The sequence below is a fragment of the Varroa jacobsoni genome, unplaced genomic scaffold, assembly GCF_002532875.2.
Source record: "Varroa jacobsoni isolate VJ856 unplaced genomic scaffold, vjacob_1.0 scaffold_544, whole genome shotgun sequence".
NCBI classification, from domain to species: Eukaryota; Metazoa; Arthropoda; class Arachnida; order Mesostigmata; family Varroidae; genus Varroa; species Varroa jacobsoni.
The window spans coordinates 34,574-61,573 of record NW_019213446.1 but is presented as its reverse complement, the minus strand read 5'-3'; the positions used below and the strand labels follow the sequence as shown (position 1 = coordinate 61,573).

Here is a 27,000-nt window from a genome sequence, read left to right as displayed (position 1 = left end):
CCTTGTCTGAGAAAGGAGGACTTATGCCGAGGACGTGCCCGCGTAGTGCCACTGAATGTGGATAGAGAAACGATGATTCACATCTAATAACAACGAAGATAACTTACGCATTATTAAAAGTCACTGGTTTTTCCAATCGATCGAGACTGTTTCAGCATAAGCAGTTCTTAATAATATAAATTAAGAAAGATCAAAGACGGTTGTGTAGAAGAAAGGCTTTATTTGGTTCTATAAAATGGTTCCAACTAGCTAGATCAGGCGATTTTGACACTGAAGGCATATAAAAAAAATCATTTTCAAATTACTAATTGTTTAAATTTTACTAATAGTGGTTTTTTGTCAACCAAGTTGATGTGTATTAAAAAAACGGGTAAATGCATCCCCACCCTTTCACTTATCTCACACAATCATTGAATTTTCGTAGAATTTTTCGTCAGAAAATGTAATTTATGGCTAGAAAACATGTATCAGTTTTGCATCGTGTCAAAAATGCTTCGGTAACTCAGCTCTAGCATTATCTTAAAAATTGACCACGGGGTTTACAATATTTCATGAAGTACTCCTGTCTAAAGAAGAATAAGTAACGGAGTTTATTAGTTTCTTCTTTTTACTACTACTAACGGAGCTAAGCTACATTGAAGCCAAATTTGGCAAATCTTGCGTTTGTGTTCTCTGGGGTTGTAGAATATATTGAAATGAACTTAGGCCCTTTCGCACGGAAAGTCCTAAGCTGAAATGTTTGCTGCTCTTAGGTACCATTTGTGAATTGCTTTGAAACGTTTGTTGTATGATTAGAAGCATAAGCAATCAAAATAAGCAAAAACAAAATATATGAGGCTGCGAGTTAAGGACAACAAATTGACGTGATTTGAATTTTCATAACTTCGAAACGGCCTTTCGTTTTGTCCCATCTAAAGTAGGAAGGAAAAGGAAAACTGAACCAGTTGCTTATTCAGTGAGTGTCGTTTGTTACAAACAAGCAATCGTACGACAACGGCTACCTCAGTTTTTCATTTTACTCACTTCGAAAGAGTATGCTGATAAGGATGGATTTTGAAACTTCAAAGCGCAAACTCAGCTTGAAACACTAATATCTATCTTGGATTTACATATTTCTAAGATCAATACACACATAGAAAAGGCTATCTGTTTATAGAAAAAATATCTTATTTAATGTCGGAGAAATTAATCCAATTTGTAAAGTAGTATTGAAAGGTTTCTCGTACTTTGGTTCTACTGTGCGGCCTACCCTCAATCCGAGGTTTGAATCAGTGATTCTCAGTTTTACGCCCAGAGGCCCTGCTATTCATTCCATAGCGATGTCTCTGAATTTCTGATGAAAAATGACAGATACAACATAAACACGTTGGCCGAGATGAAACAGGTTAAAATGAAAATAAGCCACTGCAGCGCTTGGTGAGAAATTGTTCAAGCTATGCAATACGTTACATTAGTTCCTAACACGAGACGGCGTCGAACAATATGAGAAAAGGGCCTCGTGACCCGTTTCTATGGTGGCTCCCTTGAACAGCCTTTGAGCCAGCTGGGTTGACGGTGATTCGAGCCTCCATGAGGCCCCGTTCGAAAGCTCAATGTCGCATCCCTCTGAGAAAGATAATCGACGGCAGCCACTCGGTCAACGAGCAGAAAGACCGATACTTACCTACGTTCGCTATTGCATGAGACGAGGAAGGTTGTGATTAGACGATAATACGTCTTTTGGTAGCTCTTTCGACTGTTGTGTTGCCCAGTCTATTCGTCAATACAGATGACTAGGGTCGGATATTAACAAATCCGATACGTTATTTTCGTATCCTCAGTCGATCCCGTCCAGTGCCTCTATGGGATTCTGGCTGCAACGTCGTTCAATCGATAAATCTCAGGAAACGGTGATTTCTGTAGTCACGATGACTATAGCAATAACTGCGATCCCTCATTTGATTGGATAGAACGCCAGTAGGATAAAAGCATAAATAGAGTGAGGTGTATTAGTCGTATGACATGACTATCGAGCAGGCAAACGTGGTAGTCGTCTTTAATCGTCAGACACGTATTTATAAAACGACTTTATGTATTGTTACTTCGTCGGCCGTTGTGTACACAAATGAAACGCTGTCCTTTGTAGAGTAACCGGAAACATCTAAAGGTCGAAGTACAATTGTTACATACGTTTTATGTCTGTATAGATTCAGATAGTTCCTGACCCTTTGGTCTACTCATATTCTCACAGCTGAAGTCATTTTTGGACCATATTATACGAAATTTGCTATTTTTTTTCTAATCTTTCCACCAGATAACGTAAACCAGGACCAAAAGGTTTGAAGAGATTCGTCTATCTCATTTATGTGTCTATCTAAAATCTTATCTGAGTTACGTTTGCGCCTACTGGAAAAGAGTAACGTAAACGTAACGATTCAGCTAATTTTTTCACTCTGCGCTCCAGAGATTGAACAGCCCCGTTCTCGTTAAACAACTTCTTGTGCTTCTTCGAGAAAACAAATTCTGACTCATACCTCGGTCCGCGCCTAATTCCTTCACGCTGATGCCAAACCTCCCGGTTAAGCAAACAAATATCGATTGTCACATTTCCGTGACGTACTCTTATGATGATAATAATAGAAGAATATGGGATTATAGCTCTCTTTCTCCCTCTCTGCGGAACCTATTTGTTTTGATTGAAAAAACTGATTGAAGCAAGTTAAGGTTTCTGTATCGGTTTTCGCTACGCAATAGTGAACGATATTCTTTCAAGATTAGTAGAGTATGCGCGCATGTCCTTTTGTCGATTTCCGGTAAGAAAAATAACAGCAACGTAAGCTGACTGATCCGTGATTTAAGTTACCGTCGGGTTCGAACATCTATCGAAAGCTATCGGAAAGCAATTTAAGTTTGTGGTTATGCATTGAACTGCTACTTGACTGCATTACTTAACGCAATATCAAATAAGTTAATATTTTTCTACTCATCTGCTGGTACAGGATACGTAGTAGCCAGAAGTGAATTGCGAAGATGTGTCGATTAAATTAAAGTGTTTTCTTTAATATTCATATAACACGTTTACGGAAAATCTCTTACAAATGTTTATATCTAAGTGAGTAGCGTATGTATAACAATGAAGATTAGGTTTTTTGGTCTAATGACTATCTTGAGCAAATTTATCCTAATAAAATATTAGTTTGCAATTTAGATCGAATAGTAACGAATTTAAACATTTGGAATTTACATGTCTTTAATAACAGACCGGCAGCATGAGTTAAATAGGGCTTATTTGCTAGATATGTCTGATCGGTTTGTTTGTAAGCCAGTACAGCCAGCTTCATTTACTGCGCCTAAGTAAAGAAGCCCATATCTGATCTGAAGCTTATCATGTGTCTCGTGTCCTCGTACTTCCTATCTACGAAGCAATTTGCTGATTATTACCAGCGGATAATAATTTAGCTCCAAGCCCATGTGTGTTTCGTTTTTACAATGCGGAGCTAAGAACGACTCTATACATATGTGTCTATGTTATAATTAAACAATTACATTATTATGATGCATTGTTGCTGGCTATTCATCAGTGGCTGATGCGGTATCAGTAGCTTCTGGTCTGCTATGTGAAGCAATATTCAAATCGAGTTCGATTTGAGCGCTTGTTTAGTCATTTCGCGTGCCTCCAGACCTCTGCCTTACGTGCGTCAAAGAAACTACATTTAGTAGATATTCTGTATAGAGGCGGGTAAGATAATTCAGCTGCTCGCAAGAATATATTGAGTTACGATACAGTTCTGGACCCATGAATAAGTCCAAAAACTATGGAGGGCAAATAAAAGATGTCGTCTCATGCAAAAAGGATATCCCTTTCTTTGGCCGTTTAGCGTTCTACCATCAACGAGTTCTATTTTTTGACTAATATATTTTGTATATTTCTATGCATTAACTCCCAATTACTGGTATTTTTAACCTAAATAAGTCAATCTTCCTTTATATTAATTCGCTCAAAATGTTGAAACCACGGTAAATAAAAGGAAAGGAGCTACATCCCTTATCATACAGTCGAGGGATCTAGAGAAATCCAATATTATATATATATATATATATGGATCAACAGGAAGCTATGTGTTATCAACGATATTTTAGGGTCATTATAGACGGGCTGAGTAAGTTACGTCACATAAGTACGTGAAATTACGCGACGTCATTATTTCCTGAACTGTATTTCGTGGGATGCTATTGCTTACGTGGTCTGTTCACGTTCGCTGCCCTATAGGGCTTGATTTTTTTCGTCAATTTATTCAAACGTAGATGAGTCACGTAGACAAAATCTAAAGCGGCGATGCTAAACTATAACGCCAATAGCAAAGCATGATGAATCCCATCATATCGTTATGCTTATAAGTTGCAAGGGAAAATTAGCGGTCATTAATATGAAGATCGATTTTTTTCATTAATAATAATAATATTGATACAAGTCATTAAGAGATATCGCGCTGTTCCGCAGGGAACTCGATTTAGCACAAGCTAAACTTTCCCATATAAAACACAGAAACGCAACAGCAGGAAGGGAGTTCCTTAAAAGAATTATTTGATGTACTGGAATTGTGCGATCAATCAGTGACAATTAATGCTGGCCTTTATCTCGAGTAGTGTTTTGCCCTTCGTGCAATAATCCGAATGTGTTCCGTGTATATTTCTCCTATTGTCTCTAATTTAGAGTCATAGAAGGTAGACATTGGCTTATTACTATGGTTTATACATATCTAAAACGAGCACCCGATCGCTAACGTACACTACCATTGAATGTCATATTTCGGTTTGGCGTTTTAGGGTGACATTGAAAAACAATAACTTTTCCAGTCGCTAAGGGTGTGACCATAGCGTTGGTGGATACTTTTTTGCCTTGAAATTGACTGCATTGTGACTGCTGCTGTTCAGTTGATGCTGAGTGTTTCTTTAGCAAAACTGTTAAATACAAATTAACTGTTACTACGCCTTTCGCAAGTTTCGTGGTAACAACATGTGAACTTCAAGAGACTCCGAAACAGGAAGGTTAGATACACATAATTGAATTGACTTACAATGGAGGAAATGACCATTAAATATCATTGTTTACAATAAATTACACTTTATGGAGAAGAATATACCCGTAACGATCGTAGCAAATAAAAATGATTAAAATAAGTAACCGTACTTAAAGGAAACTGCAAAATTAGATTCACTGCCTATTCTTAGTTTTTGTAAAAGCTAAAACATTTTAACAATAACAAGCGTATAAATGTGTATGGAATAGTGTAAAAAACTAGCGGATTTGATTTGTAATTTTCTTTAAATACGGTTTTTATTTATTTTATTTCTAAAAATTTTTATTTGTCCCAATCGTCAAAGGAAGCTTCCTATCGTCAAAGTGTAACTTGCTGTAAACAATGATTCTTAATGGCCGCTTCTTACAGGAGTATACTTAATTACTAAAGATACGTACAACTCGTTACAGGTAAAACTGACATCAGCCTTAGAAATTTAAGATCCGCCTCAAAACAAAGCTAAATGGAAAAACTAGGTACATTTTTTTTAATAATCGTGAAAAAATATGGCCTACGTTTTTCATAAACACTTAGCGAAACATATTAGCTAAAGGTAGTTTTTCTGCGGAAAGGTACCGATTTGCTGCCGCCTACTAAATATTGATTCTCACATTAAATCGTATTATAGGTTAAAGCAGTGGTCAGATGACACTGACCCATATTGTTCCCTATTTTCATACGGCATTTTTCTATTCTCGCAGCACTAATTGAAAGTTATTAGCAAATATCAATAATAAAGATCATATTGCTAGCATAGCTTTATTATCGTATATATATATATATATATACATATATATAGCCATCGATCAAGCTTTACCTGCGGCTTTACCGTGGGCTGACGACAAACCAGCTCCACATGGATAGAAATTATCTGGAAGCCAGCGATTGTTTACCTGGTGAGCAGTGAAACAATACACATTCGTTTAGTTTACTGGCTTTGATATGGATTATATAAGCCATTTAATGGATTGGAAAACGAAAAGTGGTCGACATAATTATTGGTATTTTATGATCTTGTCTTATGTTTCAGCTGAGGGCATCCTTTGATATTCCGGTACCACATTCTTCGCCGGAGGAACTCTCTGATGGGACGGCGTTAGCCTACGTTCTCCACCAGATGTAAGATTATCATAAAGAACATGCAAAGTTGGCAAAGAGCCTTGAGCTGAAATGACGATAGATAAATTTAAGTGTTTCTCGTTTTCGATCAATTTCTATTGATGTCTTTCAGTTCATTGAAGCCTTTGATTACTTTATTTATTGTATCAGTATATTAGCAGATCGTTGTATAATATTTGCGAAGGTTCGTGTAATCCGTTCCGTTTTTCCTTTTCGTAGGTTTAATAGGATCTGTCTTTTTCAGATCAGATAGAAAAGTACCCACACACCGAGTACCGATGTGGTTTAAAAGGTGCCCCCTTGAGTAGTAGGTGGTCAATTGCAAACGTTCAAAATCAGATATTTAGTGTTTTTTTTTTTAAAGATTACTAAACTGCTTTCGTCTTTTCATAAAAAGCAATTAACTTTGTCCCTTTTTCAGTTGTAAGTACCTTTCGAGTATTTTCTTGCAAAACTTTCTTAGAAAATCTTATTGAGTATTCCATAGAATTATGGCAATACTTGCGCTGCTGAAAATTTCGGGGCCGTATATTTGAGCACAGAAAGCAGTTGTATATGTATGATATCCTTTGCATAATCTACTCTACAAGCCTTTGAATGTCAACGGATTGCATTTTCTTCGGTGCAGCTCTCGTAATAGTTAGACACACGCCTACGACTATAGTTTTTCACAGTGGAAGAGCCCCTTATCACTCTGTCAATTTTCACCCTTAAAATGACACCTTCTAAAATTATCCACTAAACATCGTTCCTAAGCTTTCAAAGGGAGTCATCAAAATTTTTTCGGACCTTTTTCCAGAGACGGAGAATTTTTCGATGCGCAATGGCTGAACAAATTGAAGACAGACTGCGGCGACAATTGGAGATTGAAGGCAAGTTAGTCTTCGTATGAGGCTATTTCATAAGTGTTTTGTTGGTCTACGTATATATCTATATATACGTGACATCAACAATTTAGCACTCATAGTATAAAATTAATATATACTTTATGTTGCTTTCCTTGTCATGCAGCAGTGGTTCTTATTTGCAAACTGGATTATTACCTACCGGAAAATAGGCATTCTGTTATTTTTCTGCTTGGGTACATCTCAATGCGCAAGTCACAGACGAATGATTTTACGGGTAGTGGTGGAGTAGTTTCGCTTCTCAGTTCATCCCGCGCAACGTCAGCCTTCTCACGTCGAATGTAAGCAAGAAGGAACGAATAGAAGAAGCTAAGATTTAATGCATGCTAGAGCTGACTGGAGTATGGTGTTGTGCGACGAGGCGCTGTTGGTGCTTAGTACAGATGTCACAGCTGAAGTGACGGAAGTAAGCAAATGGGACCTCACCCATTGCGTTTGCTCGGAATAACCCTCCGTATTTCGCTGTTTCGCTTTAAATTTGCGTTGCGAGTGTCATTTGGTTTTTTATAGCGAGCGCGTCTAGTTCTATTATGTGCAGTACATGAGTATGTAGTGTGTATATTTCTCAGTGCCCGGCAGTACGTAAACTAGAATTTGCACAAGTCGTCGCTACATGCATATGTATGACTATGGAAGCGGACTCACTGTTTAATGAATTATATTACTTTAGTTTTTATAAAGGTGGTTTGGTGAGTCTAAGTGAAGTTATTCTGTACATGTCGCTTAATACAATTGCACCTCGCTATCATGTTGAATATCTCGTGCAGTCGGCTCATTGAACGTGGCAAACGTTAATCCTACATCGAGGTATAATGAAGTTAATTAGCGGGATTGTATAAATTGAAATGCTTTTGAAATAATTAATGATTGACTGTGATCAATGGCGCTTGATAACTTTTCCCAGAAACTAGATGGGAATTAATTTATGGTAATAGCGATATTTCAAAGGAAATACTCAGAATGTGTTCGAGATCGATTAGACTGGTAGATATATAATTAGCACTGATAAAACATTTAATTAAATACACTATGTAATAAGGGTGAAATGTTTGGCCGTTATCGTTTAAAATTGCTCTTATGCGCCATATATTTAACTAGAAGATCTAAAGGTTAATATTCAGGAATATATGCATCAATATGATTAGTATGACATAAAGACGCGTTCTATTTTTTTAAGAAAAAGGCATATTGTTTGTATTTTGTAGACATTGACTGTTTACGACCTCTGCGTAGAAACGAATTTTCGGCGTCTACTCCACTAAATATGTAAGAACCTGCCGCAACATTTCCAGAATATGACCAGCTTTGTTAGTATTACAATATAGACGCATGCGGAATATCCGTGGCATCTATGAATACTGGACTAATGTTTATTCTTTTTGGTTCGAACATTACAGGTGTCAAATGTAAAGAAAGTAATCGGCCGCGTAGTGGATTATCTGGGAGACGTGTCGTGTATATCGCTCATTCTCAACGAGGGCGAACTGGCCCAATCAGTAGGCGAGCGTGGCCGCGACGTGGGTCGTCTGCTGCAACTAGTGCTGGCTGCAGCGGTAAACTGCCCATCGAAGGAGGGCTATATTCAAAGGATTATGGCCCTTGAGGAAGAAGTGCAACATGTTGTCATGAAAGCTATACAAGAAGTGAGAACGCTTACAAACTTCTTCAGCGTTCGGAATGCTGCTCTTTACGTGAGCTGTTTCATACGCTCCAGTGGCACAAATGAACCTATACTCATTCAAATGCATTGACCTTAGTTTATAAACGTTCTTTAATCTATAGGATCTCAAACAGCGATTGTTTCTATAGACTTAATAACAGTAACATTTGTGTTGGTGACAGTTCTGTTTAGTTCGAGCGGACAACTGAGCAGCCATAAAATTAATATGGCCAATTTTCAGCTTATGGCGTCGATGCATTCGCTGCCGCAACCGGCCTTAGATGCGGCCTCTGCTAGCGGTATCATAACGGGGCTGTCTGGGCCGGACGTTGTTAGACGACTCGAGGAAAGGCTCGTTCAGGAAGAAAGAGCAAGAGAACGACTTGAACAGCGTCTTCATGAAATCGAAGGAATTTTACAAACAGAACGACAGGAGAAGATGCTGCTTGTAGATGAGCTACGTGAAGTTCAAGATAAAATGGCAAGCGAAGAGGCTCCTCAGTAAGTATTCCTGTTAGACTACAAGACTGACGAAATACATGACCTTGTATTGAAAACGTTTAAATATTGCTAATATTAATTCACATCATTATCAAAGAAAAGCTAACTAGTAATGATTGTCTTTTTTGCGTATAGATCGATCGGTGCGAAGGTAAAGGCTCAACGCGACCAGCAGAGCAAATTGGAGAGCGAGCTTTTTAAAATGGAGATGCAAAAAGAAGAGTTTCGCTCTAAACTCGAGGAAGCTCAGTCGTTGGCTCGAGATTTAACGGCTCGTAATGAAGAGTTGGCCCGAGATAGGGAACAGCTAGCAGCGCTGAAGGATGAGCTTGATGTTTTAAGGCACACAAATGAGCAGGTCGGTCGGTACGAAGCTTCGTTAGAAATGTACCGAAAAAAAATGGAGGAAATGAGCGATTTAAAAAAGCAGCTCAAACTTCTTGAGGCGAAGAACGCTGACTACTTACAAGCCAACGTTCGTCTAGAAGAGGTAAATGTGTATAGCTTATATTAATTCTATGGAAATCATCAAATGTCTGTGCTTCAGTTTTAATACCATGCTCAAGGAGCGCCTTAGCAATAACAATGTTGTCTTCTTTTAAGGCACCACACAGTGGTACACATAGTAGAAGATTGTCATATACATTAGTATCTGCTCCGATCAGAATGGATTTACATTGCTAATAGCGTTATATTTATTATTCTCTATTCCATTTCCCCAGACATCTAGTATACATACCTATTTGAAGTTCATACGGTGCTCGAGTTCTATAAATATAACGTGATACGAAGAACAAACTTTCTCTACAATCTCAATATTGCACGGCATAAAACTTGTAAAGGGGGAGTTATCAAAGTTACATAGGTACGTAGAACAGCATTAAATATTTTTCATAAGAAACCAATTTAGCATGTGTGAAAAAACTATTCGACAACACTTGTCAGCCCCCTTACAACAGGGCCATGGGCGTTTTAGGCCTAAATTTTATCTTTAATTTTTGTCTTAAGTGATGTAGGATGTCATATTCAGGTTGGGGCAAAATGGTTCGAGAGTTTTGTCATTTGAGGTCAGGTTGATTGATGGTGAGGTTATCACATTTTTAACTATCTATAGAGTGTACGCTATAAAGATCAATCAACAAAAAAACGTTAGTCAATAAATGTGTTCTGTAAATTTAGCAAGCAGGAGCTTAATGCAAGGTATTTCTTTTGGGTACAGCAAACATGCTATTATAGCTACACTGTAGATGATTCTCATAGCTTCGATTGTGCTAACAGAATATAAAAACGCAGCGGAATGGAGCTCATTAGGCGTCCTTTCACGACCGAGCTTAGACTTGAAATCTTGAAACCAGTCATTGAATACTGTGCTGGAAGTCCAGGCAAAATCAATGATTATTATCTTTGTTCTTTTCTATAATTAACGAACGTTATAACATCTTCCTATCCAGTTCACAAATAGTAATGACCTAAAAATGTTAAGAAATTTATCCATGATTCACTTATACAGATGCCTGTCTGTTCGTGATATAATTTTTGCAAGCAAAACATTAGACTCTACACGTACATGTGATACTAAGCAAATTAACACAACGTGCGACATATTGAGATATTTACAGTTCCCCAAACTCGGATACCAGGGTAAAGCAATCATGTCAATACGGTTGTTTTTTCCGCTGCAGGAACTGTCTCGGACGGCCACGTTGAAAACACAGATCGAAGTATATAAGAAAGAGACCCACTCTCTTCACGAACGGCTTACAGAAGAGACGGAGCGCGCGGATCGGGCAGAGTTTGAAAAAAGACGCTTCGAAGAGAAACTTACAGCGCTGACTGCCGAAAAGGATCGGGTTCTGATTGAGAGGGACACGCTTAGGGAAAGCATCGAGGAACTTAAAGTGAGTTTGTTAGCTACTAGCTCAACTTATAAATATACTAGAGCTAAAACAAATCATCTAAATTATCACAGTAGTATTTAGATACATGTTGTCGACATGGTACAATATGGCGCAACTCTTATTTTCTTATTATTTCAATTGAAGCTATCGCTTAGCTGAAGTTTTGCTTGGCTTCACCGAATTCAAGGATATGTATTCGAACCCGCTGTTATTTGTCTGCCATTTCGTGTTACTTTGTGCAGTACCAATCAGCCGATGTAACGTGGGCTGAACTTAACTGATTGATTCAATTTATGAAGTATTGGTATCTTTATTCGTTTTTTAATTCAGTTGAACAAGCAGAGTTCCACGGACGGCGTTGGCGCTAAAATGATCCCAGGTAGTAGTGACTTTCTAGAAGATTCGCCAGCACTTCTCAAGGAGAAGTTGCTTAGATTACAGGCCGAGAATGAAACGCTCAGAAAACGGTCACTTACGAGTGCCGACGGTGATGCGTATAAAGGTTAGTTTTGCTTTGTACAGAACTAGCGTTACATTTGGCACAGAAACGCCTACTGTGCCCCTTCCCGGCATATTTTTCGCTCGCTAAATTACCCTACTTAGGAGCAAACAAAAGCTTGCAGTAATAATCGATTTTTACCAACAAAGAATTTGGTGTTTTGTAGAGTCGTGATGAATTTATTTTGGTGTAACTACAGAACTTCACGATGACTTGAAGAAGCTTCAAGAAGAAACGGAACAGAAACTTCGAGCGGCGAACATGAAGATTCTGGAGCTCGAATCTCACAGCGCAGACAACTCAATCGTTCGTGACCTTAACGATAAGGTAAAATTTAGCTTTATTTCTTTAGGTATTAATATGTGTAGCTGAAAATTGAGTAGAATTTGAACAGCCGCGTGATGTTCATAGAGCGGATAAGCCAGCTGGCTGTACAGTTGTGCATAGAATATGTGTACAATTTTTTGAAACGTTATAACAGTCAATATTAGCGCACGTGGATTGTTGTCGTCAAGAGCTACGTTCAACTACCTAGCATATAATCATAGGAATGGGTGGACCATTTGTTCTCAAAGATAATACACGACTCTCCTTTCCCTAGGCGTAAAAGCTTTACATATTATTATTACCATTATTATACATGGCCACGTTTACGATCTGGTGACATGAGGGATATATATTCAGCCTCACTTTCTCAGATAACTTTTATAGCAAAGGATCAGCCGCCTGCTGAATCCTTTAGCTCATCATTACCTCACTGACATACGACTTTGTATTCGTTCATTGTTTGGTATAGGTGGAGAAGTTAACACGTGAATTGGAGGAACGGAAGCAGGAGTTGATTCAGTCAGAAGAGAAGTACGACCGCTGTATCGCTAAGGCTCGAACGGTGCTCGCAAATCTCAATGACGGTAGTAGCGAAGCTGCACTGAGGCACGAAATTTCGGAAAAGGATCAGCTCATCTCGAAGCTTGAACGGGATGTGGCGCAAATGAGAAGCCAATATGACTCTCAGGTAGAGCTTACCGTGCTCGAAGTACCGCTGCTAAGAACCTTCGACTTACGCATGAAAAATGATAAATTTAGATCTATCAAACGGTTGAGATTCGCTATTTTTATAAAGCAAGATGAAATAAGTTTAGATTTTTAATCTTGTGTTATTCTAAACTTTTACATTATTTCACCAATTTCTAGTTGATCTTCCTTTTACAGGAGCGGTTAATAATGACGGCTCTGCACAACTTTGGGGCGCACGAACAGCGTCGTGCTGCAGAGCAGCGCTTGGCTAGTGGAAGCTTCTTGAATAAACAGCGTCAAAGTACCGCTAGGAAACACAATCTAAGTGGAGTGCAGTCGAGGTAATTGAAAACGTAACTGGCAATGTTTTTTTTGTATGATAATGTGATAGCAGCAACTGAAATTAGCGAACCGTGATAGTCTTCTTCGAAATATTTATTTTCGATGTAATTCATATTATAGAAAAACAAAACATGTAAACCATATCGGTCTTCATGTGATTAAAAATTTAGTATAAAATCGTTAATTGTCATCGTTGGTTATTTCCTAGGGTAATTCACATGATAATGCCGTTCGTATTATTTCAGCGAGTTCTTCAACTGATCTGTGTTCTCTGCCGACATCTTCATCTGCAGAACCAGTTGACTTTCTAGTTTTGGTCATATGTGCTTACGGCTTACTAATGTGTATCATCGTCCGGCGGAGCACTCTATGTCTCTATGTAGACATCCCGAAAATAGAGATGTTTACTTGCACCAGAGGAAGAAAACGTAGAAAACCATGTAGGACTAGTTTATATTGGCTGTGCCCGTCTGTCCTGTGGCCTTTGAAGAATTTTATATTTACAAACATAGAGCTCTTCGCAATCGACGCAGGGTTGGACGCAAACGATTTAGAATAAAGCATGCACAAGGGAAGGGACGAAATATGAGTTGGATTGGCCTTGTGACACTGTTTTTGGTGAAACTTCAAGAGACGTCTATGGGTGATGTTCAAACAAGATAATGCACGCATAAAGGACTGGATTATACATTTTCTCTCAGATTGTCATTCGCACCGATGGACAGTATTTCACTATATATGTCGCGTGTGGAAGGTTCCGTTCTTGTTCGAGTACCGTCGAAACGTGGATGGCAGTACCTCTAGCGGCCCAGCCAAGAGCAGACGCTTGGGCGACAAATTGTGAAATTAAATTTGTTTATGAGATAATAATGAAAGGGCAACGAAAACTATGAATATAATCGTAGAAGTCGCCGAGTTATACTGGATAACTTTTATGAATGCTATTTTTTTGTTAAACTACTTTGAGAAACGTGCAGTTACTCTTAGCTATTAAGCGCCTGATGGAAAACGCTTAGAGAGATGTAAAGTCACAGCTGAGAAGTATTGCTGTAGCTCTATCGAAGGGAACGAAAATAATACAAACATACTCGTTGACCCTTTGATTAACTTTGTTAATTATTGACGTATTCGTACGGAATTTCGAGATAGATTTGGCAATTCTCTAGGACAGGGATCATTTAAATCCAAAGCAGTTCTTCCCTTCTAATAAACATTTTTGATTACTTAGAAGCCTTAAAACCATTCGAGGTAGACGGAAATTGGCACGAAACTCTGAAAGCGCCAGAAAACGGTGAGCTCCGCAATTAAAAACGATTTGCCATCCTATTTCAATTATCAAATTAAGTATGCCAAAAAAGTATGCAATACAAAGCCTATGTAAGTTTCCTTATTATATTTAGTTTTTCCATTAAATCAAGTTAGACTGTTATCCACATTTATATACTCGCCTAAAGACCGGATCGTTCCTTTACACGATTTTAAAAACCAACTATTAGTCTTGGATCTGCCGTCATAGTTTAGAGCTGTATCCTAAGTGACCTATGCACAATAAGGGTTAAACCATCGGTGCCAATCTGCGCGATCTCTATAACTTTCTCTCTACACTAAAAAAGTTAAGTGAACTTCCGAGAATGAAATAATCCAACATGTGTCAATTGTTCTGCTATTCTGTCATTGACTACATCTGCACGCGATTACAGCATGATACTATGTATACTATTACACAGTGTGAGTGGAGTATTTCAGGGATATGTCACCAGCTTTACCAGAATGTTTTTAACTAGGATATAGAAAAATGTGGATTTGTTGTTATCGTGGAACCAGATATAGCTGTCTCGTCGCCACGCATAGAGTCCTTCAACTAATCGTTAAATTTCTAGTATATGTCAAAAAACAAGGAGCACCTGATAATACGGTTGTCTCAACTGCACTATACTTGCTTCTATACAACTTACATTCAGCAAACGAAATTGCGAAAAAGGGTTTATTACGAGCGGAATATTAGGCGTAATCATATGTCCATTTGACAAATTTTATAGTTTATATAATCTTTGGCTAACTAATTTCACGAATTATGGACAGTAAGACCTGATTTGCCTCAAACGAATAGATCTGCTCATTTGTGCACCCACGATTTTTCCTTGAACAAATAATGTTAGTACATAGTACTGTTGTTACCATAATTATTTTTTTTTTTCAAAAACAAGCAGTGATTGAACTTAATTGATGATCACGAGTGTATCAAATGATGGAAGTTCCACTAATGAGAAATAAAATTTTGCTTGTTAGACGTGGGGCCGGTTTATAGAGTGCGGTTTGTTGATAATAACTGATCCACTCCGATCGCATGGTACATAAAACGTTGTTTGTTAAAGGTAATATTTTTCTTCTCACAGTATTCATCCTTTACTTTGTTCAGTTAATAATTCATAATATAACATTATATTATAATACAAAATTTATACGGATGTACTATTTCACATATATATATATGAAAAGCATAGTGAGCAGAATGGTCTACATATAATAAACAGAAGTATATAAAAAAATAATATCGCAACCAAAGCTAAATAAAAAAAATACTAATTTATGTACACCACCACATGTATGGACTGTTATCTTTTAATCCTTGGGTTTCCTCATAGCGGACAGGATATATATCATTATTGTTATTAGTTATTTAGCGGAATATTTTTTGCAATGCTTTTCTTCGCTAAATCATTTCAATGAAAGTTAAAGTGAAACTGGAACGTTGCGATGGAGAATACAAGTAGATAACAAACTACTGATATGAGTCCGACGTAGGTAACAGCTAACAAGTAACAAGGACTTTAATATTATGTTCGTCGTCATAATTCACCTTATATTTATGTCTTTGGGGGTCTACGGTGTTTTAGTGATACAGGAATCTGAAAATTAGTCTCCATTGAAAGGCAGTTTTCTTAGTAATAATAACATGTCGTAATATAGGCGCCGTTATATAGAAATGAGTTCTAAAAATTATGTCGAAATGTAGTTCCATACGTGTGTTTGCATCCAACCGTTTAAGGTATCTGTGGGAATACTGTTCGTCTCTCTATTGAAAGACCATTTACTTAATCCTAAAAGAAAAATATAGTTAACTCACTTTTTGTTACTGTAAAGGCTTCTGAAAGTATTCATGTTCTCTCATATTAATTTGTACATTGATCCACTGTATATGGATTTATAAATTATGTAACTAAGGAGGATACGTAAAATAGTATTCATGTAATCAAAGAACGTTGTTGCATTTCAGAGCAAATGGGAGGGCAGTAGCAAGATCATGAAGGTTCAGACATGAGTGGAGTAGCCCAAACATAACTTTCAACTATTAACATTTTAATGCTTTTTATCTATCTAAGTTCGTAGGAAACACCCGCTTAAGGTCCTTTGAACTGTTGCACCATAGAATATTGAATCATTATTTATGATATGTTTTCCATTTCGAATCAGTGTTAACTGTCGCGAACAGAATATAATCAGTGCCTTCAATCGATTATTACAGGTGCTTTGCGTGGTCTCGTTCATAGTAGTTACGAAATGTAGAACCACAGTCGCTCGCGATGCCAGAAGTCAGAATGGCCGAGTGGTCTAAGGCGGCAGATTTAAGCTCTGCTCCTCCTACGAGGGCGTGGGTTCGAACCCCACTTCTGACATTCGCGTTTTTTAATGAAAAAATATTTTGGTTTTGGGTTTGATATTACTGCAAATTGCACTTAGTTTGGAATAAAATTACTGCATTAAAGCACTTTCACTTCACTCAAATATTAAACCAACAGAGTAAACTTGTAAATGGATGGCAAATAACAGGCTAAATCAATCTGAATAAGTAGTGCAAGCCTATGCTATTGTACAGTGTTCGCTTTAAAGTACAAGATTTCTCTCCAATTGATATACATGACACATCTTTTATTTTCATTGCATGTATTACACACGACGTTTCAAGGTCGACACGGGCAACAGGACGAATTTAAATTGTTATTAGATTTCTATACTTTATTATCGTAAACAAAGAGCCAATTAAGAAGTCTGTTGAGACATCATCGCCAGGGTTGTTACATATATACAGCTTAGTTATATTAAGCGGTCTTCATCCTCCGCTGCTTCGCTTTCAACTTTTTATGGTGAGCCTTAGGAACCTTAGCGTAAGCTTTCTAAAATGTCAAAAAAAGAACTATGTTATTTGTGCTATGCAAAAGCTGCTGCGTAAATAGTCTTTAAAAAGGTATGTAACACCATTTCTGTTCAACAAAAATCTATTTAAAAAATAATGCTGTGTTTAATACCCATTCCTTAAAGTCAAACAGCTTTTCGTGATGCCTTTTGGAATACCCAATAATAACGAATATTAAGTTTATAAACATGAACAATTTGAACCGACACATAATTACTTATACTACCAACCTTTCCACCAATATCTTCAAAGCTTTCCTTTGTATTTCTTTTACTTCGCTTCTTCTGGCCTCCAAATCCGTACTTCTGGTCCTTTCCAATTCGCTTGAACTGAGACCGACTGAGGCCTTTTTTAAGCTCAGGATGTTCATCAAGAAATTCAAGTGTACCCTTGCCTTTTTTATATCTGAAATTATATATAATAATTGTTATTTTCCAATTCATCCAACAAATTTATTTAGCCTTTGAATGTTAAATGCTTCATTAATCATGTTTGCATTTTAATTTATGCATTTTGAACACTAGACCCACAAGAGTAACGAATAGGCTTAATTCCCCACTGATAAATCTCAACAAGTCTGTCTGGCTGGTTGGTTGCCAGTTTCAGTATTAACCACATAAAATGATTGGTTAACAATAACCAGTGACAGCAATAGAAAATACTTCAGCAAAGCTGTAGTTTATCGACTTCACACCGTTTAATTTTCTCCATGAGTTCGCGTTTTTCTTTGGCTCGCTGAAGCATCACTTCGGTCTGCACTTTTTTGCCGAGTTTCTTCATTTCACGAATCTGTTTAACCTTTTGTGATCTCTCAATCTGCTTCTTCTTTACCAGAAACTTCTGCTTCACTTTGGTCATATGAGCGTCGCTTTTGGCCATCTGTGCAAAGTAGTCCTCAGGACGTTTTGTGGGTACACCAAGTTTTTTTAGTCGATCCAACGCGTCAAGCACGGTTGCTTGTGCTTGCCGGTAGCTATAAAAAAAAAAAAACGTGGGCTAAACCAACTACTGTATCATCATCGAGATTTCTTTGAAAAAGGTAACATTATTTCTCGAGTCACTAATGAACTGTAAAGTGATTTTCCGTATGACGCCTTCACTGCCAACTAACTAGTTTAAAACCGAAAAAAAGACTATCCTATAATTTGAGAAATTTTCAGAAGCGTTTCCTCACAACATAAGTTCTCGTTTGAAATCCTGATGCACATTGTCATCATCTTCTTGAAGTCCTTTCTTTTCTACATCCAGTCTGAGTTCCTCCTCATGCTCCTTCAAGTCTTGAGTGAGGGGTGCCAATCCAGTCGTGCAATCTAGTCGTTCAAACCAGTCAATATCGAGATAGATTTGACGATGTTTAGCCTCTAGGGCTTCGGAATCATTAATCTGTGATTGTGTAGCTGCCAAAGGAGTCATAGCGTATAACCCAGGAGCCAGTCTTCCCGAGGCAAGGGCATCTTGCAACTGTAAAAAACGATAGACAATACACATGTTACAACATCGCACTGTGACAGAATTCATCCCCTTTCGGCAAAAAAACAGCTTTCTTCGATTGGCAAAAGTATGTTATTTGCCACTTCTACAACGTCCGGACTATAATCTAAGTGATTCGAATCTCGAATAGATGTTTAGTTATTTTTCCAAAGCGCTTTCTAAATGTCGAGTGTGTCTTGTCGTATAAATAAATTGGTCAACACGCAGTCAGCATTTTTTTAAACTTGTAACGCAGCCGCAGCAGTTGGACATGCTTATTACTTAACCGATTAACAGCAAATGTATCAGAATACACTAGGGTCACATAATGCTGATCAGGTAATTTGGTCGGCTGTCGCTCAAGCGCTCCGAGCTCGTGTCTTGCAACAACCGAAACGAAACAACCGAAATAATTGAAACGACACTTGATGATTAAAAATAGACGGCAATATCGACTGGAATTAAAGCATCGGTGCTAAAATTCCAACTTGCCAGTAAGACTTATTAATTATCTAATTTTGTTACTATGTCCATATGATATCGGCATTTGATTAATTAGATATAGCTGGTAAGAATAACGAATAACGGCTCCAACACTGTTTTTGAAAAGCCTATTGCATCTTCTATTTTTTTTTTGACATAAGACCACTTTCCTAATAAACGCAGCGCGCTTATTATGGGACACATTTTCACTGAGGGAAGTTCTATTGCCCAGAAACCGCAAAATATAACCTACAGCGGTGTCGGAATCATAGTCGGAATCATCGCAACTCTCCGAAGAAGACATTTTTAGTTTACAAGTTAAGGCAGGATCACCAAGCAAACAAATTCAGTGACAATGCGCCGTTTATTCACGACTGTCGCATAGAATGCACGTGCTGTTATGGTTCAATTGTTGTTTTGTAGACGAAGCTAACCCGGTGACGGAGTTGGTCACACGAAAAGCAAGTCTGATGATCATAATCATTTCGCGTCATCATCGGTAGGCCTTTAAGTGGTAGAGGATTTTTCTGATTTGTAGCTATCAACTCGTATGTAGTAACATATGTTCCAATGAAATAATATGGCATGAAAATTAACGGCGATAGTTAATTCTTATTAAATTGATGTTAACGGGAAACCTTATTAGAATACGCAGGCTGTTGCATTTAGACACACTAACTGCACACCACTGACTGCACATAGGCGATTGTGTGCATCCAACTGCGCCATCCTTTATGCTTGTTCCGTTTCGAGGTCCGCCCTGACGGTCAGGTGTGCGAAGGAGAACAGATAGTTCTATTTTGAGAAGGTAAAAGCAAATGTTACATTAACAGAAGCGACGATATATGTGCGTGGTGTGCGTCAGCAAGCATGTATAGTGTACATTTTACTGAGAATTATCAATTCCGTGAGTATAGAATTAGCTCACATTTAGGTTATCCAATCACTTCCGCCCAATTGGGCTTCTTTAGTATCCTCAACGTAGAGAGACTTCCCTTTGTTCTGTAAATGGATGATTTCTATAAGAAAACGCCTTTGTAAAAATCTGGTATATGCGCCCGTTTATAATTAGTTCCATGATCGAAGGTCCTTTCCCCATTTGGAAACATTTCTGCTAATAAAAAAATCGAAATGTATTTTTAATCATCGATATCAACGAGTGCGCTGTTTGGAATCATTCATACACATACATATAAACAACGAAGGCGTTTGCTAGTTCTGCTTTCGCTGATCGATATGAACTTCATTTTTGCGACGAATATTGACAGTAGACAAAATTTCGTGGATGAAATGTCTGCACATGACGACCAGGTTTCTTACGAATGACTCGAATTTATTGGCGCCAAACGACCTTGCCACTGACTTTATGTGTGCTGACCGTGAGCGCCTACGTTACACTTCTATCGAATCTGTGATGTTCGGAGCTGATAAAATTTGTCTCAAATAATCGAGTGATGATACCCTAGATAAATGGTCACGTTTGCCCGAATTATCATTCGTCGAATGTGCCGGTCTAGGTAGGCAAAAAGTAGTTTGCCTACCGTAAAAAGTAATCACCGTGGGACGATCTCTAAACATCGTTCAGCTGTTTTGCATATTGTATGATTTCTCTTGCTATATTTCGCTAGATTGTCGCTCATATGACTTTTTGTTAAAACCGTTTGTCTGTTTTCTGTGCGTGTAGAGAATACAGTTGGAACGAACGTATCTAGCATGCGGCGCAGGGGGATCGCTATACAATCGCAACGTTTTCACAATGGAACCTATCTAAAAGGATATGAAAACAAATTAGAGATTGAGCTGAACTGGCGCGTTTCGGTGAGCCTCTATGAAGGACAAATCCATAACAAATCTGTGGATCAACGAATTCAACAGCTGTACGCAAAACCAAAATACCTTTTTTTCTACATCTTATTTACCTCTTAAATGCCGAATATTGAAAAGAGTCGACGTCGACGGTGTGTGCATTCAATTGTGTAGAGAATTAACTACAACGCCTTGGGTTTGATATTTCTAACTGACTTTTTATAATATTTATTAGCTTGCTGAGACTATGCTTAAGACGATAAGCCCAGAATTACGGTTAAATCACCAGTAGTGGACCATTATGTCATGCAGGAGCTACTTTTTAACCAGTGTAAATACCATGCTCACTTTCCAGTCTCGGGATGTTCAATAACGTGTGATTGATTCGGTGTTAACTTTTCGAAGGGTAGTATTATTATCCAAGAGTCTTGGTTACAGAAAAATTGAGCAATGTTGAATTACGTTATCGTATCGGAGTAAGCCGATCAATAGGGAATCGTGATAATACATGTCAATGGTCCTTATCGATAACATCTTAAGAGGAAAAACGAGCGAGATTACGCATTGCAAAATTCCGAAGATAATAAGATTATAAAGATTGATAGTATCAAGCTATTTTGGTACTTTTGCCTGTACAGGCATTTCTGTTTCCTCCACTTGATACCTTTTGTCCGTTGTTGCGTCAGAAAGATTGCAGCAAGCGGAAAATTCTACCGCTGGCTATCTGATTCATTTAATAACGTGTCCTTTTAATCATGGGCGATTTCGTCGATTACGTTGCTCTTGCTAATTTTACTGCTACCGTTAGCGCGCTAGCTGCCGTTAGGTTAGTTGGTTTAAGCATAATCAAAATGCTAAACTCGGATGTGTGAGAGTGAATTTATGAGTCTATTGTGGGTTTCTCTGTGTGGTGGCATCTCTACGGATGGCATTTTTTGCCTGAATGGCTATCTGCCCTTATCGCAAACGGGTGATGGTGGTGATGCTGATGCTCCGGTGATCTTTTTGCTCCCCTTCGCGGTTACGTTGATTCTCTACGTGGGTGCATGCGTATGTGGGCGTGTGTGGGTGAGCAGATAAAAATAAGCGCCCGCTCCCGGTTTCTCTTGTTCCAGTATCTCGACTGTACTCAACTAGGGCTGCTCTTCGGCGTGCTCGTAAGTCTTTTTCGGAGAGAGTTGTGACATGTTCTCCGTTAAACGGAGGCTGCAAATGAGTTTGCGTATAGCGTAATTGGTTTAGTCAGTCGAACAATAGAAATTCACTTGTACTCTGTAGTCAGGAAAGAACATTTGAGTGCGGAAGGTTACGTGTCCGCGTAAGATTTCCAAAATTTCCATTTCGAAGAATGTTTAAAGTACCTTTAAAAATTTATCCCATGTTAGTGAGTGTATCGAAATAACTAATAACTAGTGTTGCTAATGTTTTTTTCGGCTTGAAATAGCTTCCGTTGCTATAGAGTAGCCATTAGTCCTGTGCGAGCTTTGTTGTTGAAATGGAACATTCAGAAGGTATTTATGTGTGTAATAAATATAGCTGTTGGATGATGGCTTGTTCCGGTTCATTGCTGCGTAGTTAGTGGCCTAAATCCTACTGCTCTTTGTTCTTTAATGAGACACACAGCCCCTAAGCATGTCTAAGGCTCTAATAGACCCTCTTGGTGATTCCCTATTTCAACATCTCTCCCTTCTTGTTTGTTGAGACATTATACTTCTTAAATCACGATTAATGAGTTATCCATTTTGGTTTGAGACCTTGGACGTGTAGATATTTGAAATATTGGGCATTTTAAACGATTTGCACTAGATTGCTTACAAGTCCTCATAGGTTACACTCAAAACTATCATGTCGTACTAGTAGATGCAGTGTGGGATATTCTTAATACTAATCTGTTTAAGATGAAAAACTGTGTTCATTAGATGTGCTTTTTTGCACTGTTTCACCGTTAAAAGGATTTAGAAAAATACGGTTAGTTAATCTTCTAGATTGATTGTTCAGTATCGGAAGCACACCGAGTCCTTCCTTTTCCTTATTATCATCTACTTTCTATTATACTACGGACTACGTAACTACAGCTGAATCTGATCGTTAGGAATGATCGGTGATACTAGAACGTCTATTAGGTTAATATGTTGTTTTGGAAATGATCGGCTATGCCGTAGGCCAATGGAGCAATGCGAGTGACTGATACACATACCGTGATATCGTGCTATTTGATTACCATCGCCATATCTGGCGCTTCGCGTTTTTCGGAAGTGTATCGTGGTTAGTACAACCAGTCGATTTATGTTCAGGTACAACAAAAAAATTATTCTACGCGACGCTCGAGCAAGCTAAATGTCGAATGAGTTTTGCGAAGGTTTATCGGATAGTAGGTTTCGTAACTATCTATGCGTTTTTTTTTTCGTATCTATAGGCTTCGCTAAAACCAGTATGGCAAAGTAGCGCAATTTCCGTACTAAATATAAGATGTAGCTAAACCCATCCGTTTTTATTGAAAATCCTGATGTTGTTAGCACCTGAATTTACTTGAGCTTAAACTTTTGCCTTGTTCTTTTCTGTTCTCACCTGTTAGACATGATGGCATCCGTGCGTCCTTTTTTTCGCCTAGACGAAGATATTGAAGATTCGGAAGAGGATTGCGGATGGGAAGCCGAAGACTTCAGTTTTACTGAAGGCCGCCAGCGTTATGAATGCCCAAAGATGCGGTGGAAAATGTCCGACATCGATCCTGTTGCGAAACGCCGACCGCGAAAAACCAAATACAGCAGATTCTTGCCTCGGTATTTAGATTATCGAGAGGCAGGATTTGGTGAAAGGGTTCGTCAGGACTCATTGTTCGGACTATTTCGTCTGCTACGTACAAAAGAGCTTAGAGAGAAAACATTTCCAGTCGAGCCACTGGATAAAATCTTCTGTTCAGAATGGCTCAACGCCCGTCTCGTTGTGTTCGGCACAAAGTGTAATCGTCTGATGATCCTTGACACGAAAATGAAAAAGTTACTCGAATTAGAAAATCTCAGAAGTACCGCAGCAACTAACCCACCACTCGACGATCTCTGCGGGATTCATGGAATTGCAGTGAACCCAAGCAGGACTCGGCTAGCGACGGGTGCGAGTAATCCGAACGATACAGCCGTCTTTGAGCTGCCGTCATTACAGCCGATGTGTGTCGGCGAATCCACGCATGAGGATTGGATATTCGACGTAAAATGGCTCGATGACGAACACTACGTTTCAGGCGGTCGAGACACCCGTATCGCTTTATGGCAAGCGCATGGATCACGCCGGAAAGAATATATTGATAGGGGCTATGTCAGGGGCCTTCGGAATGAGACGCTACCGATGTACTTTCATATGAACGCAAAGACTTGTGTGTCCTCGCATGGTAACAAGGTTCGTGCTTTGGCTGTAGATCATCAGCATGATGCACTCCTGTCATTGTCCCTAACGGCTCGTGTACAGGTGTGGGATACGCCAACGTTCAAACTGACGCACGAGCACATCCTTGAAAATGAGACCGAAAATGTCTGCATCGCATCTCATGACCGTATGCGCGTGACGGCGATAGGATCCAAATCACATGTCACCCTACTAGACAGTGGGAATCTCAATCCCATCAGAAGTATTCACGCTATAAAGAACAACTGTGGAGTTAGATCTGTGTCGTTCAGGGATCATTTGCTAACAATTGGTACTGGACAGAGTAATGTGCTGTTTGTTGACATGCGAACTCAGCGGTATATCGAAGTAGACGCGCCCTTTGTGAACGCCACCATCGAACCAGTTTCGTTAAGGAATAAATCTTATCTTCAGTGTAGTCCCGGCTGGATGACACCAACAGACCAAAATTTTATTGACGACTTCAATCCCGCTGTCTACACACACTGTTACGATCCCACAGGGCTCCAGCTGTTTACAGCAGGCGGACCTTTGCCTGCCAGTCTAAAAGGGGGTTATGCTGCCCTCTGGAGGTAACCTTGAGGGGAGCGCTTCTTTCAGTCAACTAGAACGCGACCTCGGGACTCGAGTGACAAAGCGTGTGCAATTTTAGAAGCGAGAGATTTTACAGAACGCTTCTGCTGTTTTGTTGAGTTAGTTTTTCTTTTCATAATATTATGAAGATGACTGTTTGTATCATATGTTTTTATTCTTTTCCTGTTAAAAACGGTTTCGACACGTTTTTGTCCTGTCAACAACGGCACAACTAATTGAAATAACTTACTTAGATAGAAAACGCAGGTAGAGGCATGCGGTACGCACTGAAAATCATTGATCCTAATTTTGCTTTTGTGTGATATATAAAGTAAACGTAAAATGACAGCGCATTACAATGCGAACGAGATGGTAACGTTATCCATAGAGAGAAACAACCGGAAGGGTCGACACTAAATAAACAGCTATAGGTAAACGATCCTGTAGTGTTTGTTTGGAAGTTGCCTGTGCATTGGCGGAATTGAATAAATTGTATCCCTCCTATGCCTGCATAATATGTAATTATATCAAAGTGTATACTAAGAGTTGTACAATGATAGCAGACGACGCGCAGCCGCCGTTGCGGCCGCAACCGCGCCCCTGATGTAATAACTATGTGTGCGAGTGTGTAAATATAATGACGTTGTGTAGCGAAAAGAGTCAACAAAGTAGTGTTTTTTACGCCGGTGAGACTGGTATATGAGATCGAATGAATTTATGCGTAAACCTATATGTATCCAGGCACGTATCGTCGGCCATAAAGTTGGTTATTTTCCGTCGAAATGAAATTTCTTTTCGAAGGATCTTATTACTTTCTTCAAAGCAGTAACGTAAAACTTCACTTTGAAATGTCTATGTCTCAAACTTAATTTTAATTCAAGTTTTACCTCAGCGCTCCTTTCCTATAAAGTGTATCCTAAAGCGGTGCCAGTAACTTGTTTTGGTGATAGCTCCCATATATGTTTGGTAAATGGGCACATGAAACCGAAACGTTCAGCCGATGATACGTAACTTGTATGAAGTGAGGCAGTCTTGTAAAAAAAAAACGATGATTAGACCCGTGGTGATTGACCAGGGTAGTAAAAAAGGTCATAGATACAAGTTCAACGATGGATGGCGCTCATACGTAGCGCTTGTAAACTGGTAGGACAAATCAGGTTGAGCAGGACGTGGCGTGAAATATGAACGAAGCAGCTGGAATACAGCTGAACCAGCTTTTTTTTAATTTAGGACGAAAGGTGAAACAGAGGAAAGCAAAGATGACAAACTGAGGGAAAACAAATGGAAATATGGAGACATGAAGAGCTTTGTACCGAAAAGGTCGAAATCACCTAGATGCCAATACGCGAATAGTCCCTTAATAAGAAGCAACATTAAATAGGTTCCCCTACATGCATAAACTGACATTCGAGACTGCAGGAAATTCTTACACTTGATATCAGGACTTCATTAAGACAAAATTAGTGATAAAGCCATTACCGCTTGTGACCTTAACGGGTATATTCTAGTGCAAACCACCTGTGATCGCTACTAATTTGATAACAATTTTAGATGTTCTGGTTGTTTAACACAATCATGCCGCAACTGTATTTTACATTAATTAAATACCTGAGATTTTTAATAACCATAATTAAAAAATAAAGGAGATCTAAAAAAATGCATATATTTCAGTGGGGTAAGCTGAAAATAGAGAGTTGTCATTATCTATTATATCGTTATTAAATCTTAGAGAATCAAACAAATTTATTACCTATAATTTGCCGGCATACTATTGCCTGTGTTGGCCTCGCTATCGTGGCGAAATTCGCCTTACCATAAGAAAGATTGCAAGATTTAGTAACACTAGATTTATAGCATTATCAGAATGGGCTTTAACGTTTTTGTGTTGGTTCTGAGTGAGTTTTTTATTTTAGAGCACAAAGATTCGGGAGAAACTCGAAAATGAGCAGTGGGCCTCAGAGATTAACCTAATGTAACTTGATGTCCCATTCGGTCTAGCGCAAACTAGGGTTAAGATGCATATCAATAATTGTGTTTCTGTAATTATCTTGATCCACCTTACCTCGTTCT

The 27,000-nt window shown here is 38.6% G+C and overlaps 3 protein-coding genes and 1 non-coding gene across 18 annotated transcripts in view; 3 read left to right on the top strand and 1 right to left on the bottom strand.

The window, feature by feature from the left end:
* Positions 1–15,605, top strand: part of LOC111261294 (protein Hook homolog 3) — a 17,988-nt gene extending 2,383 nt beyond the window's left edge. For 2 of the 4 annotated variants that reach the window (XM_086968635.1, XM_022834663.2), the window contains 11 exons: positions 6,091–6,179; positions 6,979–7,051; positions 8,482–8,727; positions 8,986–9,245; positions 9,381–9,735; positions 10,928–11,143; positions 11,474–11,645; positions 11,842–11,969; positions 12,439–12,657; positions 12,855–13,000; positions 13,247–15,605. In XM_086968635.1, coding sequence (XP_086824761.1) covers positions 6,091–6,179; positions 6,979–7,051; positions 8,482–8,727; positions 8,986–9,245; positions 9,381–9,735; positions 10,928–11,143; positions 11,474–11,645; positions 11,842–11,969; positions 12,439–12,657; positions 12,855–13,000; positions 13,247–13,262 — 1,920 coding nt within the window. In that variant the 3' untranslated portion in view covers positions 13,263–15,605. Of the gene's footprint in view, positions 1–6,090; positions 6,180–6,978; positions 7,052–7,617; positions 7,892–8,481; positions 8,728–8,985; positions 9,246–9,380; positions 9,736–10,927; positions 11,144–11,473; positions 11,646–11,841; positions 11,970–12,438; positions 12,658–12,854; positions 13,005–13,246 lie in introns of those variants that run through there. The other 2 variants (XM_086968636.1, XM_086968637.1) reach the window with 2 other exon arrangements.
* Positions 15,606–16,594: 989 nt separating this feature from the next.
* On the top strand, positions 16,595–16,678 carry TRNAL-UAA (transfer RNA leucine (anticodon UAA)). The gene has a single exon. It is a non-coding gene; the product is annotated as a tRNA-Leu (tRNA).
* A 232-nt stretch (positions 16,679–16,910) lies between these two features.
* On the bottom strand, positions 16,911–19,574 carry LOC111261293 (putative rRNA-processing protein EBP2). The gene is made up of 5 exons (XM_022834662.2): positions 19,403–19,574; positions 18,371–18,657; positions 17,891–18,169; positions 17,427–17,601; positions 16,911–17,176 (listed from the first exon to the last, which is right to left on the bottom strand). The coding sequence occupies exons 1-5, from the start codon at positions 19,451–19,453 to the stop codon at positions 17,102–17,104; spliced, it is 867 nt and encodes a 288-aa protein (XP_022690397.1). The 5' UTR covers positions 19,454–19,574; the 3' UTR covers positions 16,911–17,101.
* Positions 19,575–19,864: 290 nt separating this feature from the next.
* DCAF12 (DDB1 and CUL4 associated factor 12-like protein) lies at positions 19,865–26,617 on the top strand. 12 transcript variants are annotated; one of them, XM_022834652.2, is made up of 4 exons: positions 19,885–19,957; positions 20,834–21,026; positions 22,071–22,112; positions 23,531–26,617. In XM_022834652.2, exons 2-4 carry the CDS (start codon positions 20,978–20,980, stop codon positions 24,931–24,933), a joined length of 1,494 nt encoding a protein of 497 aa, XP_022690387.1. In that variant the 5' UTR covers positions 19,885–19,957; positions 20,834–20,977; the 3' UTR covers positions 24,934–26,617. The 12 variants fall into 12 exon arrangements, with proteins under 12 accessions (XP_022690396.1, XP_022690387.1, XP_022690393.1 ...); XM_022834653.2 differs by lacking the exon at positions 19,885–19,957 and adding an exon at positions 19,972–20,056; XM_022834651.2 differs by lacking the exon at positions 19,885–19,957 and adding an exon at positions 20,343–20,528.
* The last annotated feature ends 383 nt before the right edge of the window (positions 26,618–27,000 follow it).

Coding starts and splice junctions, on each gene's coding strand:
- DCAF12 (XM_022834652.2), top strand. CDS start 20,978: ATGAAGGACAAATCCATAACAAATCTGTGGATCAACGAATTCAACAGC. Junction 21,027..22,070: donor GATCAACGAATTCAACAGCT/GTACGCAAAACC, acceptor CTCTTGTTCCAG/TATCTCGACTGTACTCAACT. Junction 22,113..23,530: donor GGCTGCTCTTCGGCGTGCTC/GTAAGTCTTTTT, acceptor CTCACCTGTTAG/ACATGATGGCATCCGTGCGT.
- LOC111261293 (XM_022834662.2), bottom strand. CDS start 19,453: ATGTCTTCTTCGGAGAGTTGCGATGATTCCGACTATGATTCCGACACC. Junction 18,658..19,402: donor ACTATGATTCCGACACCGCT/GTAGGTTATATT, acceptor CGTTTTTTACAG/TTGCAAGATGCCCTTGCCTC. Junction 17,177..17,426: donor TTGAAGATATTGGTGGAAAG/GTTGGTAGTATA, acceptor TTGACATTTTAG/AAAGCTTACGCTAAGGTTCC.